This window comes from Diabrotica virgifera, chromosome 7, assembly GCF_917563875.1.
Source record: "Diabrotica virgifera virgifera chromosome 7, PGI_DIABVI_V3a".
Classification (NCBI taxonomy): Eukaryota; Metazoa; Arthropoda; class Insecta; order Coleoptera; family Chrysomelidae; genus Diabrotica; species Diabrotica virgifera.
In genome coordinates this window covers 23053497-23070523 of record NC_065449.1, presented here as the reverse complement: position 1 = coordinate 23070523, position 17027 = coordinate 23053497, and the positions used below count along the sequence as shown (strand labels likewise).

General features: G+C 31.2%; 1 protein-coding gene across 4 annotated transcripts in view; it reads right to left on the bottom strand.

Annotated features, from left to right (window-relative positions):
* LOC114324781 (mediator of RNA polymerase II transcription subunit 12-like) overlaps positions 1-16813 on the bottom strand; it is a 69133-nt gene extending 52320 nt beyond the window's left edge. For all 4 annotated transcript variants that reach the window (XM_028272623.2, XM_028272622.2, XM_028272624.2 and 1 more), the window contains exon 1: positions 16401-16813. In XM_028272623.2, coding sequence (XP_028128424.1) covers positions 16401-16504 — 104 coding nt within the window. In that variant the 5' untranslated portion in view covers positions 16505-16813. The remainder of the gene's footprint in view (positions 1-16400) is intronic.
* Between the last annotated feature and the right edge of the window lie 214 nt (positions 16814-17027).

Below are 17027 nucleotides of genomic sequence, written 5' to 3'. Positions count from 1 at the left end.
CGAAAAAAAATTATTTACGAATTATATAATATATATACGAATATAATCTGTACAATTTATAAGACTATACATTTATAAATGCAATAAACACAATTGATTTGTTTTTATGTCAAATTGCAAATAAAATGTGACAACTATCAGATTTAACTAAAATGTCATGTTAGAATAAATGTTATAAATGTATATTATCACGGACTTACCTTTTTTTTCTATCATCTGTGACGCACTGAAAAATGCTCATGAAAAGAAGTGTTTTCCGCATTATTTTATGGGTTGGAGGCTTGGGCATTGAAGAAAGAAGTTTCGAATAGACTAGAAGCCTTAGAGTTATGGACCTACAGAAGAATATTAAGAATAAGTTGGGTGGATAGAATCACGAATGTAGAGGTGTTGAGAAGAATGGAAAAAAAGAGAGGTTTTAAATACAATTAAAGTTAGAAAACTGCAATATCTGGGATATATTATGAGAGGCGAGCGTTATAACTTGGTGCAATTAATAATACAAGGAAGAATGCAGGATAGAAGGAGTCATGGAAGAAGCTGTATCTCCTGGTTAAACAATTTGAGAGCTTGGTTTTACTGCACTTCTGCTGATCTCTTTAGAGCAGCGGTATCGAAAGTGCGAATTGCCATGATGGTTGCCGATGTTCTTAAAGGAGATGACACATGAAGAATAATACCCCTAATTGCAGCCCTATGCTTTATCGAAGCCGAGAATACCCTTTTCTCCGCGAATATTCCACGCACCGTTGAAGTTCAAGAATAAACTACAATATGCCTCAAAATAAAGTATACCGAACTGAAAGCTATTGATCACAGTTGCCATGGAGAGATTGAAGTATTTTGTATAAGTCAAAACAATATTTGACGTTTGCTCACAAAAGTGGTGCAACAATTATATTGATGATGGCTTTAAGTGCTCAAGAAAAATCATTTATTGTTGAGACCTATTTTCGCTCATACAGAGTAGGGCAAAATGATGGGCCTAGTTTAAAATTTGTTTCCACGAGGTTTGAAGAACGTTTCAACAAACGATCTCCTACAAAGCGCAGCATATTGTTGCTTGTGATGAAATTTAGACGTACTGGTTCCATACTTACCCAACGAAAAGGAAGATCTGGAAGGAGGAGAACCTCTAGGGACAACAGCAATATGGGAAGGATTCTTGATAAAATCTTGGCTTCTCCTAAGAAAAGTCAACGGCGAATTTTAAAAGAGCTTGCTTTAAGTAAGTCTACTGTCCACCGAGCTGCAAAGGAGTTGGGAGCTTTTCCTTATCGCATTCAAGTGGTTAATAAACTAAGGGTGGCTGATAAACGCAAAAGAGTTGAATACTGCGGGAGAACATTGAGTATGGTTTACGATAACGAAAGCTTTCTCATGAATATTTGGTTCTCAGATGAAAGCCATATAACATTGAGTGGATACATTAATCAACAAACAATACGATTTTTGAGATTTAAAAAGCCACAAGAGTTTATTGAGAGACCTCATTATAGCGAAAAGGTGACAGTGTGGTGCGCCATATCAAGTCATGGGATAATTATTGGTCCATACTTTTTAGAGGAAAATGTCAGCCGTGTAGCTGTTAATCAGAAGCGATACAGAGAACTCATTGTAACACCTTTTTACTAAGATCTTCGCCGGTTTTGCTGTGCTAGAAATTTACCATTCCGCTCACAGTGGTTTCAACAAGACGGGGCCACAGCGCATACTGCGGCAGAAACTTAGCTTTGCTGCGACGCTACTTCCCAGAGCGTCTTATATCAAGAGGAAGTGATTACCTCTACCCATCTAATTCACCCGATCTTACACCACCTGATGCGTATTTGTGGGGGATTCTTAAAGAAAAGATTTACAGGGATCCAATTCCGCATGATTTGAACACATTCGTCGAGTTATAAATGAAATTTCAAGTGATGTTTGTAAGGCAATGATTAACAATCTTCAAGAGCGATATGAAAAATGTATTGTAATCCAAGGAGGACATACTTAACACATAATCTCTACTTATAAGTAATGTTAGCACTCTAGAGACATAAATTATAAATTATTTAATTGTTCAATTATATATTTCATTTTCGGTATACTGTATTTAGTAAAATAAATAAAAACATGGCATGTTTATTTTTTTCACCGCCACCTTGGTGTAATATTTTCCAAGAAAATTGCAAATTTGCATATAACAGGATTTTGTGGAAACCAGCTCTACTTGGTACGCATTTTATTTTACACACACATAACATAACATTTCCAAAAATAACTTATGATTATAGTTGGCACACAAATTAGAGATCTGATTAAATGCATTGAGTCACACGCAATAGTCTAGCAAATCTAATAGCGATGTATAATATGCCAATAATGCAAACACCACAAATACTTATATGTGTTTAATATACAGGGTGGACCAATGAAAACAGTTCACCTCGATATTTGGCAGTACATATTTATTAGGTTTTAAGGAAATTAGGGAAACAGGTCGATTTTTGTTCTAAGGGGGACACATTTTTAAGATACATACATCAATCTGTCATTTTCAACCCCTTGTTTTTAAATATACCATGTGCAGCACATCATTAGAAAGGCATTTACATGGAGAGTTCAGACGTAACGATTATCCACGATTTTTTTTTCGATATTTGCACCGTCCTTGCAAAAAAATTTCTTAATTCAGTTAAAGTACAACACCTCTTAAAAACGAAACGTAACGCCTATGGCTTGCTAATATGTTATTTTTTCTGTCACATCAAAAGTGAATTAAAACAAATACTGCAACAGCAATAAATTGATTGTAATGTAACAAAAATTAAATCAATTACAAGTTATGATACATTAATTTACTTAAGGGGATGGGTACGTATTTTCGGCTGCAATGCTATTCAAATGGGGATTCGTTTTTTTCGAATCCTGAGAAAACTAATCAGTATTTTTGAAAAATTTAAACGCAGAATCAAAAATTACGTTATTAGCGAATAAATAATAGTTTCTTTTGAATGAGATATTTGAAATTAAAAATCACACTACATTTTCTCTTAGTTTTTCACCCCTGTAACTTATTAAAATAAACATAGAAGTTTTCAGGGACTTTCGGCCCTCGGTAAGAACGTAATCTTTCATTTTGCGTTTAAATTTTTCAAAAATATTTATTGGTTTTTTCAGGATTCGAAAAAAATGAACACAATGTCCGTGGTAATATTTTCCAAATCTATCTTTGTCTTACAAACGCACTTAGTCGAATAGAATATTGTCAGCATATTGTCAGTCAGACAGTGACAATCAGTGACAATTTTAAATATTTGACATGGCATCGGGAATATTTTGAGTTGTTGAATAAATAATATTGATATATAGTGTATTTGATAAATAATTGATTTAAGACGTGAACTTAATAAAAAGTTATTTATTGTGTATTATTTGTGGAAGATGTAAGCAGAGAATACATCAGGATAATATATTCTGTGATCCAAGTATTTTGTTGTGAAAGATGTTCAAAATTGTAAGCATTCCATAGTAACAATATATTATTAATGTTGTTCTGAAGCTATTTCCTTGTGGTATTTTTATGATTAACTATTTAGTGGGAAATAAGCCACAATTAAATTCAAAAAATAATTTTATTAACGTTTCGAAGCCCAAATCGGGTTTCGTTGTCAAAATACAAAATACTATTAAAATAAACAAAAATGTTGTTGCTAAGTAAAAAAATTCTTCTAATAATTTATTTAATCTGACTCATTTATATTGGCAATTCAGACGTATAGTATACATTTTAAAGTAGAAGACTTTAAAATGATATCGCCAATACTTATGAGTTGCGTTCCTGGGACGACTTTACTAAAAGATAGTTCATTCGATTACATGAAATCAATCTCAACTCAACTTTCTCAAGAATATCAAAACAATAGGAAATAAATTCAACATTTCAACAACATTCAAAACAACAAACACATTGAGATCTATTCTATCTAAAACTAAACCTAACAATCAACAAGAAAGAACAAAGAATTGCATTTATAAAATACCTTGTGAATGCGAACAATTTTATTTAGGTGAAACATCAAGACCACTAAACGTTAAAATAAGTATCAGTCTTATATTAAAAATAGAGAATTTGATCGATTTCAAATATGTCAACACGCATGGGATAATGAACATAGAGTTCAGTGGAGAGATTCAAGTATAATCCTGAAAGAATCAGATAGTAAAAAGAGAAAAATCAAAGAAACGGCTCTAATTATGCTAAATGAAACCAATTGTGTCGCAAATTCCTCGGTAGAATGCAGTAGGATGTGGGTACCCATACTGAAAGAGGAAGTCAATAGAAAGAAAATACCACGATTAGTAAGTCAATAACATATCGAGTTAGTACAAATTTTATATTTTAGTATTACTTATTGTAGATCTACATATTATTAATATTATTTATAATTTAAACATATTAAAGTCAGAATTTGGTATTAGTTTTTTGAAAGTAAATTAAATGTAAGACCAAATACTTACGATGTCGTGATAGTATCACGAGGTTTTTTCCTGGTTTTTCCCTCGTGATTTACTATGGAATCTCTAACGCGAGAATTTTACTGTCATCGTTGCATTTGTTTGTCTTTTTAAAGACAGATCACATGCTATGATTTTTTTGTGAGGGATATTCTTGAGTTGGGATTGATTTCATGTAATCGAATGAACTATCGTTTAGTAAAGTCGTCCCAGGAACGCAACTCATAAATATTGGCGATATCATTTTAAAGTCTTCTACTTTAAAATGTATAATATACGTCTGAATTGCCAATATAAATGAGTCAGATTAAATAAATTATTAGAAGAATTTTTTTACTTAGCAACAACATTTTTGTTTATTTTAATAGTATTTTGTATTTTGACAACGAAACCCGATTTGGGCTTCGAATCGTTAATAAAATTATTTTTTCAATTTAATTGTGGCTTATTTCCTACTAAATAGTTAATCATAATATATTATTAAAAAATCACTTAAACGCTTTTCCTCTTTTCTCGACTGACTATGAGTTTTTGTTGTACATATAAATTATTACAATCACTGAATACATAGTTAGTGAAAAAATTATCACATTTATTAACTGAATTACTTAATAATTTGCAATTATACAAATAACAGTTATCCAAGAACATTCAAAAGCCATCTCTTTAAGTTAATGATGACATTGTCAAGTAGAATGACATTCTAGTAATGTTTACCTATCCATACCAGTGTGAATTTTACTACACGTAATTTGCCGTATAAAGACAGAAAAAGTAGGGATATCCGTAAAATATTTGCGAATTATGTACCGATGGCCTTAAATTAATATGGAATTAATTAATTAGATGTTCTGATGTTCAAACTGGCCCCCATGACAGAAAGAATGATAATATTAGCAAACCATAAGCATTAAGTTTCATTTTTAAAAGGTGTTGTACCTTAAATGAATTAAGACTTTTTTTGCAAAAACGGTGCAAATATCGAAAAAATTCGTGGACAATCGTTGTGTCTGAATACTCAATGTACAGCTGGTTCCAAAAAAAACTGATAAGACTCGTAAAGCGTATTTTGTAGAAAATTGAGCAGTGTATTTTGAAGGATAAATACTTATTATTTACATAATGTCACTGCCAAATTTTAAAATTTGTCAGATAACTTATTCTGTTCAACGTCAGAAAATGGCTCCACATGCTAGCAAAGAACTAAAAGGAAGAATTGTAACGAGATTAGAAGATGGTTGGTCACTATCTGCCGTAAAGAGCCATTTTAACGTATGCAGAACAACAGTTTTTAATATTAATAAAAGATGGAGAGAACAAGAAACTCTAAAAAGAAAGCAAGGTTCTGGAAGACCAAAAGTATCTACCGCTCATGAAGATCGTACGATTTTGGAGAGATTAGAAGAGAATCCTTTTTAAGATGCGAAAACTGCAAGAATTCAATTGTTACATATAAACAAACCAGCTACTTATATAAATTTAAAAAATGACTAATTTTGTCCCTAATGTTGAATCTATTAAAGATAATGATAACAGCCATCATAGGCGTAACCAGGGGGGGGTTTTGAGGGTTATAACCCCCCCCCCCCCATTGGGATGTACTTTGAGCTCTATACGCTTAACACCTACCCTTCAGAGACCTTCCAGTAGTTTTAACCCCCCCCCTTTCAGGTAGTTGTAACCCTCCCCTTAGGATCATCCTGGTTACGCCTATGGTATAGATTAAAGACTTTTCATAGTCGTTCCTCAAGATGGAGCAATCTCTTATTGGAGAAACAGTGAAGGAAGCATTCTAAACTAATGGTTTTATACATAAATGGGAAAAATAAAAAAGTCTACACGTAAATGTAAAGAATTTCCACATATGTTAACAATTTTTTATGGGTTAATGAGACGCCTACTACAAAATATTTTAAATAGTGGTAAATTATTCATATTTGTTTGTTAATTCATACATATTTGTTAATTCCCACATGTTTAAATATAGCACAACTAACTGGAGCTTGAAAAAAAAACAGAACACTAGGCGCATTTTTTAATTATAAAATTAATATTGATGTAAACAAAACTAGGGTGATATTATTACGTTTAATGTCAATATTGGATTTCAAAGGACTGTCAATGCCAGTGAGCAGGTATCCACAAGGTCAAGACATTGGAGGCGAGATAATATGATATCAATGAATATAGTCGCTATTCGTTTATGATATCCATATCCAGTAGATAATAAATTCTGTCTAAGGTTCCAACCAAACACTAAACAATAAACACAATTTGCAATTACAGTCGGAAAAATGAAAAAATACACATGAACGATCACATCAATCACATATTATTCAGATTATTAATAATCTATCTCTCTCGTTTGTTATTTATGAAAAAAAAAAACAGCAAATACAAAATATGTGATTGATGTGATCGTTCATGGGTATTCTTTCATTTTTCCGACTGTAGTCTTTCTAAACTTTTGTTAAAAAATGTTTGTTAATTTTTTTTTGTATAGACATGACTGTTTTTTCAATGTTTCTCCAGTAAGTTGTCGTTCCATCGTTTTCGTGGTCTTTTCGAGCAATCTTTTTTCCTCTCTGTGCCAGGTCGTGTTTCTTCCGCTTTTATCATTATTGGTCTGATGACTGTTTTGTAAATTCTGCCTTTCATTTCTCTTCTGATATTTTTATTTCTCCATATTGTATCAGTCAGGCAACCTTCATCACTTGTTCTTTTATGTGACCCTTCAACTCCATTACATCTTATTGGATTTGCTGTTATAACTATGCATTTTGTCTTTTTTGGGGAAATTAATATGTTAAAATTTCTGGCGGTTATATTGAATTGGTGTAGCATACGCTGTAAATCATCTTCACTGCGAGAGATTTTTTCTTCTTTTATGGCCTTTGGGAACTGTGCCCATTTAGCCAGCAATATTTCTTACAATTAACGTATTAAACTTAACCATACACCAAGACTATTACGAATCCAATCGAACAATCAAGGGTATGGAAGGGAAAAAACTTTTCGCACCCAGAAACAAACCTTTTCTTTGAGAAATTAGTATTGTATCGTCTGCATAGCAGATGATTTTAAGTTGTTTTTCTCCCATTTGGTATCCTTTTTTAGTACCTGCATTTGTTTTTATTTAATCCATTATCAGGTTGAACAATAAAGGACTCTATCAGTTAGTTCATCTTCTACTTTTACTTTTATTGTGTTGTGCTGGCAGATGTTTTCGATCGTCTTAACCCTCCGTTACTCGCACACGGTGTGGGAGACCGGGCCTGTAAATAAATTCCTGTAACTCTGCTTGTAGTGGGGATTTTGAATGGCTATTTCGTATACTTCTTCAGTGGTCAATCAACTGTGGGTAAAGTCAGTTCGCAGTGTAAAAAATAGTACTGTCCTTTTGTTATTACGCAACACGGTCCCGTACACCGTGTGCGAGTATTTGTGCACCAATTTTTGTGTTTGGATCACACATCGATATTTTTAATTAGTAAGGTAATTTAAGATCTTTTCCTTATTTTCAATGTTTATAGATTAGTTTATTTATATTTATATATATAAATATAAATATATAACTTACCCAGAACCATCAGAATGAGGTTTAGGGAGATATGTGGTTTACCAACAGAACAAGTACCAGTCGTAACACCAGGAACTTCAGATCGCTGTGCTGTTTGTGATTGGAAGAAAAATAGAAAAACAAAGTTTTACTGCCAAATATGCTCAAAATATCTGTGTTTGGAACACCATTGTTCCAATGAATGTGACACCATTGTGTATTTCATGTTTTAAAAACGTTAATTAATTTTTATAACTTTTTTTGTTACTACAATTACTCTTTATTTTTAATTTTTTTGTGTATTGAATTAAGATCTAAAGTTCTTAGTAAACAAATTTAACCATATTCAATTTTTTTTTCACTTCCAAAGTTTTTGTAGATACATATAAATGGATAACAATGAAAATTATTAAATTTTTGATTAAAGTAATATAATGTGAACACAAACGCATATCTACAAAATTATATGATCATATATTCATTAAATAATTTAATCGTACACAATTTTGCAAAAAAAAAATAATTTTAAAACACTGCTGACCCATATTTTTGGACCCGGTCTCCTGCACCGTGCGCGAGTATCCGATCACAAAATTGGCGCGAGTAACGAAAGGTTAATTATTCTTAAGCTCGTTTTCACGCTACGTCTTATTGTACGTTTTGTGTGTCATGCAAAACGTACGACAAAACGTATGTTTTGTCCAGTGTATAATGTGGCGTGTAAACAGCAAAACGTACGTCTTGTCGACACACAAAACGTACAATAAGACGTAGCGTGAAAATAGCCAAACGTACGTCTTGTCGAATCGAAAAAATTAAATCCGCTTATTCACAAAACGTACGTTTTGTCGTACGTTTTGCATGACACACAAAACGTACAATAAGACGTAGCGTGAAAACGACGCTTTAGAGGTACCTCTCTTCAGTATAACAAATGGATAACGTCCTTTAATTTGACGCTGTCAAATGCTTTCTTAAGGTCCACGAAACATAAATATGCCGGTCTGTTGTATTCTAACAATTTCTCTTGAACTTGTCTTATTATAAATATAGCGTCGGTGCATAAATCTTCCCAACCTAAAACCTTGTTGTTCTTCTGCGAATGTTATAATTTCATTCAATTTGTTTGTTATCACTTTGGTTGTTATTTTTAATAAGTTATTTCCTCTCTAATTCTCCAGGTCTAAGTTAATTCCTCTATAATTCTACAAAAGTGTTAATAAGAAACAAGGAATAATTATATAGTCCATGTGGTGAGACCGCTCCTGTCTGAAAAACATTTCTAATTCGGTTTCTCTGCGGATTCATATTCAAAAATGTCCCCTTTAAAAAAAATCTGAAGGGTGCCGGACAGAATTTTTGGGCAGAAATTGTTTAAACAATTTTTTTAAACAAATACATAAGATCACCTTTTATTGCTCCAAAAAATATATTTTTAGGTTTTTTGGGTCATTCTAAACAAGAAAGGTGTCCTGTGATCTCAAAAATTGACAGTTTTCGAGTTATAGGCGATTTAAAATATAAAAAATGAGTAAATACGCATTTTCGAGGCTTAAAAACTCATATTTAAATTAGTATTTTTATGGGTGCCAATAACTTGGATTAAAGCTTAAACATTCCTTTTCAAGATTCCGAAGAGTGATCGGGTCTTACTTCAATTTAGACCGTAGTTTTTTAATTGTTAATTATGCGTGTCCATCCGGTTTTTTGCCGGTGCGGCGCGCACAATTTTGAAAAAACTCCTATTTTCCTCCGAAAAATATTTTTTCTAGATTCTTTGGGACATTCTAAATAAAATAAGTTTCTGGACATTTTTCTCAAAAGTTATTAGTTTTAAAGTTATAGGCGATTTAAAATCCGAAAAATGACAAAAAAACACATTTTAGCATTTTAAATCGCTTATAACTATCATAGTAACTTTTAAGGAAAATGTCAAGAAACTTATTTTATTTAGAATGTCCCAAAGAATCTCGAAAAAATATTTTTCGGAGGAAAATAGGAGATTTTTGAAAATACTGCGCGCCCCACCGGCACAAAACCGGATGGACACGCATAATTAACAATTAAAAACTACGGTCTAAATTGAAGTTAGACCCGATCACTCTTCGGAATCTTGAAAAGGAATGTTTAAACTTTAATCCAAGTTATTGGCACTTTAATACAAGTATAACTCGAAAACTGTCAATTTTTGAGAAAAATCACAAGATACCTTTCTTGTTTAGAATGACCCAAAAAACCTAAAAATATATTTTTGGAGCAATCAAAGGTGATCTTATGTATTTGTTTAAAAAAATTGTTTAAACAATTTCTGCACAAAAATTCCGTCCGGCACCCTTCAGATTGGTTAAAAGGGGACATTTTTGAATATGAATCCTCAGAGAAACCGAATTAGAAATGTTTTTCAGACGGGAGCGGTCTCACCACATGGACTAATAACAGCCATAAAGGCTTTATGTAAGAGTAAGTTTAATGTACAATAAGTCAACTGTTTCGAGTATGACCGTTTTACAACGACATCCATAAAAAATGAGTTTAGAACTGAAAACCACTCCTTTTCAGAATATTAAAACAGCAACAGGATATGATGCTAGTAGTTTATAGAAATATTTGAGAATGTTAAAACTGACGAAGTAATTATGTATCGGGAACGACTAATATGCGATAACGTTATCAAGAACCGTTCTTTAAAAAGTCATACCCATACCATATGTAAATTGAATGTAGAGAAGAAATATCGACTGAATTTTCATTGGCTAACACAATTACATAGACAAAAATATTTTCCCAAAATAAGAAAAAAATACATTAAATTTGTCAATACTTTTTGACATATTACGCTAAGAAATATTGTGCTTATTCTACACTCACCGGCACAAAATTTCGCTAATAAAAATGTGTGATTGATTAAGTTTGAAAACTTATAACTTAATTATTTGTACTCCGATTTTCAAGATTCTTGCATCAGTTTGTAGGTACAGTCACAATCACTGAATAGTTTACACCTTTATTGAAGTTATACTTCTTTAGGCGCGATTGAGGGTGAAACTTTATTAATCTTGGCGCATGCGCACACAGACAGTATGGAGTTCGTTACTAAATGTTTTAATTTATGTACGTATGAGTCCAGAAAAGGTGTGGAAAGGATATATTAGTGTTTTTAAATATATTTTTCTATAAACGTGTTAATACCACTCCATAGGAGCGTTAAAAATGCTACTTTAAAGCACCAGTGCTTTAAAATTTTTAAGGCACTGCAGCTAAAAGTGAATTGTCAAATTGTGAAACGTCAAAATATTTATATTTCATTTATTAACATTAATATTAATAATACAACTTGCGCAATTTGAAAAAGGTGGTTTAAAAGGTTTTTTTAAATTTAATTTAAACTGTATTATTGCATTTTTAACACGTTTGTAGAAAAAAACTATTAAATTTGTTAGAATATACAAAAATTAAAGTAGATGTTATTCTATAGTTGTTATGATTTACGCATTGACAGTATAGGTAGTTTTGATGTAATGTCAAGAAAAATATAAAAATGAAATGTCAGTCAAGTTCAAGAAAAAGTTTTTGTAGGTATTGTTCTGTAATTGAGAATGAATAAACTATTGTTGATATATAAGACGTTTGTAGAAAAAATATTGTATGATATAGGTGTTAAAAAGTACATTTTTAAGGCACTTATGTCAATTGCAGAATAAGCGAAGCGAATCTTTCACATACGTGCCTTAAAATTGTGCTTTTAACATTTATATCATAAATAACTATTATTATAATTTTTGTGTAGGTATTTGGACTTGTCTACCTCGGGAATAAGATAATAAGTAATATTTAAAGTATTTTATAATTCACTTCGTATGTTTATCACTATGTCTGAGAAATCGTGTAGCCCGTATAAACAAAAGGGTATATCTCAGTGCTAGAGCGTTGGGCTGGAGATCAAGAGGTCCCCGGTTCAAATCCTGGTGTTTTCTAATCTTTTTTTAATTTTTGGTATTGTTTTAATAAAAATTTTTGGATAGTAAGTAAAAATTAATTTAATCTTTAAATAAAATACACATAAACTGTCAGAAAGTATATTTATTTCATTGAAATCATATTTAGAAGTATAACTTCTTACGTGCGTACAACGTACACACATTCTTTTTTTTTATATTGTAATACTGTAAAATCGCAGTGTCGTACGGATTTACTAAATGTCAAATTGCTTGTCAAAAATTTTAGTGCGTATTGAAAAATGAAATAAGAAGTTATTAAACGTCCAAAATGTCGTTTATATCACGCGCAAAACCAAAAGTAATTGCCAAACTCAATTTTAACTCAATTTTATTTAAAAATGCATTTCTATACTTTCCGTTTAAGTTAAATTTTGTAAAATGGATTTATTTTATTTTGATTTTTTAATTTTAATCAACCTATTCTGGGACCGCTACTGGTAACGTCACTTTGACGTAAAAGGTGCGTTTAAACGAGGTAAAAATTCAAAAAACTTGGCCACTGGATATTAAAGAGTGTAAACTATTCAGTGATTGTGACTGTACATGTATTGATATCATATCGTTTGTTATTATTCCGGTAACAAAAAATTTTGCTTAGATGTCATTATACTTATGGTAGGGGAGCAAAGTATGCTAAATGTGCAGTCACTCGAGCGCTTTGGGGACCTATTGGGTTGTGATTATTAGGTCCTAAAACCAAAAAAAGTTAAGTAAAATTTTCCATTTTAGCGGGCGCTTGCCATTTTTAATTTAATTTTCCATTTCCATTAATCGTTTTTTCCGAATATAGCGCCATCTATCCATAATTCGAAAAAATGTTTCGAATAAAAGTTGCTTATTTTTATGCAGAAAATTCAAATCTGCGATAAAAATGGGGGCTCCTATTTAAGATTTTAAAGTAACCCCCCACCCCACCTCCGTGGGGGGTCGCGTTTGGTACCATTCGATATATTTTTCAAAAATATTAAGTAAGTGTATTTTGCAGTTTTTCGATCTGATGTTTATTTTGCTAAATATCGCGGGATTTGTATTTAAAATTTAAAATTTACCCCCTACCCCTGTCTGTAAGGGGTCGTGTTTGGTATCTATCGATAGATTTTTGAAAAATATTGAACGTGTAGTTTTTAGTTTTTCGATCTGACGTTCATTTCGCGAAATATTCGCCTTTTTCTTGTGAAACTTTGTGACCAATTCTCTTACGCCCCGCTCAACTCGTCAGATTTTTTAAATATACACTGTTTTGCATGTACTTAACTTACCTTATCTTAATCTGACAATTTCGAGTATTTTTAAGGATAGATTTTTTTTTCGGGCCCCCCTAAACGAACTCCCCTGTGTTAAGAGCCAATATATGGCAGAGGTTCATCTACAGGGTACCACGTTTCTCCCCATATGATAATCTGACGCGCTCGAGTAACTGCAAAAATCCCCGCTTGGGCTCCCCTACCATTATATTATTGTGTTATTAATATAAGCGTTGTATTTTCTCCTAATTTTAAAAATTCTGTGGAAAAATTGAAGAGCTAATTTTGTTTGATCGTTCTTTCGTATTATCCCGGAGGCATCGCTAAGATTTTGCTTTTGGAATTATGTATCCAAATATCTTTTCTTGTAAGAACTGTGCAATTTTATGTAAATAAAAACACTGTATGTGTTTATGTTTTATTGGCACTGGTTTAAGTAACCAACTGGCCAGTCAATGTGTTTTGAATTCTCTCTTTTACAAAATATGTGCTTAGTATCTAAATTTAAAACTATTACTACTACTAAGTTTTTTTTACTCTGTTTTTTTTTATTTTTATTTTTATTTTATTTATTTTTTTTAATATATTTTTAACATTTTTTTTATTATATTTTTAATTTTTTTTTATTTAGTTTTTTTTCCTTTGTTTTTATGTATTTTTTTGTATATTTTTTTTACTACGCTAAGACCTAAACCCGATTCAACCTCGCGGAGGTTTAGATCTTCTTAGTAACTTTTTATTTTATTTAATTATTATTATTTTTTTTATAATTTTTTTTTATTCTTTTTTTTTCAGAGCTTTACTTTTAAACAATTAACATGGTTGTATAAAATTTTATAAACATCTAGATCGTTTGATTGTAAAAGGTATATAAGATTAAAAGGAAATTGTACATTAACTTGAACTAGATTGGTAAAAAAATTTGATATTTCAATAAAATGTAAAGGACATTCTAACAGCATATGTTATAGATCAGCTAGCTCTCCACATAAACATTCATCATTATCTACAAGTCCTATTTCTCTTTTGTAGACTGGTGTCACAGTGTCAGACAGTGATTACTTCTTATTCGACAAATAGTTTTGATAAAGCCTCTGTTGGAAACTTGATTAAACCATGTCTTGATGGGAAGTGTAGGCTGGATTTTTTTGTAATAATTTCCTTTGTCTGAATTATTGTATTGTTCCTGTCATTTGCATAGATTTGCAGAGCGGATTCCTTCGTTGTTGCTTTTTTAGCCAGATCATCTACTATTTCGTTGTTTTTTTATACCAATGTGTGCTTTTATCCAGCACAATATTATATTTTTGCCCGATTTCAAAGCTTCACTGTTCATTGCTATGATGTCACTGATGATATAATTTTCTACAAAATTATGTACATTATATTTCAATTTCTTTACAATGCTTTGGCAGTCTGTAAATATAACATAATTGAGTTCTTTTTGATTAATACATATTTTGTATGCTTCTTTGATTGCAATGAGTTCAGCTGTGAAAATTGTCATTTTATCAGGTAATTTGTTGTTTATTTTTATACTTTTTTGTGGGTAATATATAGCATATCCAATATCCAACTTTTCCTTCCATTTTTGAACCATCCGTATATAAAATAAAAACACTGATTGACTTATAAACATAAATATCATAGAGGTTGGATTGATAAGATTAGAATGGACCGCATGCAGCCCAGTGACGCTCGAGTGACTGCACATTTAGCATACTTTGCTCCCCTACCATAAGCTATACTTAAATTGTCAAACTTAATCAAAAATTTTTAGTGGCGGGATTTTGAGCCGGTGCGGTGGGTGTACATACAGAGTGAGTCTGTAATTTGGAATAAATTCAATAGCTCAAATATTAATTGTTTTTTTTTTGAAAAATACTTTGATCTGTCAATTAGTATTTCAAATAGAAATTTTTTTCATACAATACTAATGTATACAGGGTGTCCCAATTTAGAGATATGACGTCATCGTTGATTTTCTTAAATGGCAACACTGTCATTTTGATGGCTATTTTGATAGGGTGTGTAAAGTTATACATAACTGCAAAATATCAAATTTTTATTCCTTATCATCTACAAGATAATAAAAAATAACAAAGTTATGTCTGTAATTTGGAATAAATTAAATAGTTCAAATACTAATTATTTTTTTGAAAAATGCTTAGACAGTCGATTAATATTTCAAATGGAAATTTTTTTCATACAATAATAATGTATACAGGGTGCCTCATTTTAGAGATATGACGTCTTCGTTGATTTTTTAAATGGCAACACTATCATTTTGAGGGATATTTGGATAGGGTGTGTCAAGTTATACATAGCTGCAAAATATCAATTTTTATTCCCTACCATTTACAAGATAATAAAAAATAACATTAAATCTCCAAATTGGGACTCCCTGTATGCATTATTATAATTTATGTAAAAAATTTCGATTTGAAATACTAATCGAAAGGTCTGAGCATTTTTCAAAAAAAAAACAATTAGTATTTGAACTATTAAGTTTATTCCAGATTACAGATTTTATTATCTTATAAATGTTAGGAAATAAAAATTTGATATCTTCAGTTATATATAATTTTACGCCCTATCTAAATAGCCATCAAAATAACAGTGTTGCCATTTAAGAAAATTAACGATGACGTCGTATCTCTAAATTGGGACACACTGTATACATAATTATTGTATGTAAAAAATTTAGATTTGAAATACTAATCGACAGGTCTGATTATTTTTCAAAAAAAAAAATTAATATTTGAACTATTGAATTTATTCCAAATTACAGACTCACTCTGTATTTTTAAAAATTACTAATGAAAAACATACCTAATATATAAATTACTTGAACGATGTAATTCACTTTTTAAAATAAAATATTTCTAAATAAATTTAATAAATAAAATTCAATGACTCATTCGCTAATAAAACTCCGGTATACGAAACCGTAGCCACAACCTATTACTAATCTTTACATTATAGGTTAGGTTAGGGTTGCTGATGATAAATCGAGATAAAGTAATCAAATAAGAGCGCTTTTATCAAATTTTGACCATATTGTATTGATTTTCCTTAAGAAAACTGTAAAATTCTTACCTTAACGCCCTTCTATCTCCTGTATAACCAGGTGGGATAAGGCTATGATTAATTTCCACTATTGGAGACTTGAATATTTCATTGATGTTGTAGTTAAACTCCATTTTTAACTGTAAAACACACTTTTAGCATACAAAAAGTACTCTCGTTACTGTGGCACACGGTTTCTTAATAAAAAACGCAAAATTACACTATTTTCGATGATTAATTTTGAATATCAACACTTTTTCATTAACTGTTTGACATTTATAATGTTAAATTTTTGTTTTAGAAACAAAGGTGACTGCGTGCGTAGGCTCCAGTCAGCGTGACGATAACCCGTTAGATGGTTAGATTACTCTGTTTCTGTTTTCTGTTTTCGTGCTGTGTTGCAGGAAAATAATTATTTCTGCTTCTAGACTCTTTACACTTTACCGATTTCTGCTGGTGATTGTGTAGTGTGTGCTCCAGTGTTCATGAAGGTTGGGGAGTTGGGGTTTCCTTTGAAGTGCGACTGCTCTTCTGTAAACCAGTGGCGTAGGCGTAGCGTAAATTATTTGCTGAGAGAGTATAATAAAAAGAAACATAAAAACATTTATTGCCTTAATAATATATAGCATTTCATTCCTTAAGACATTTAATTTCTTC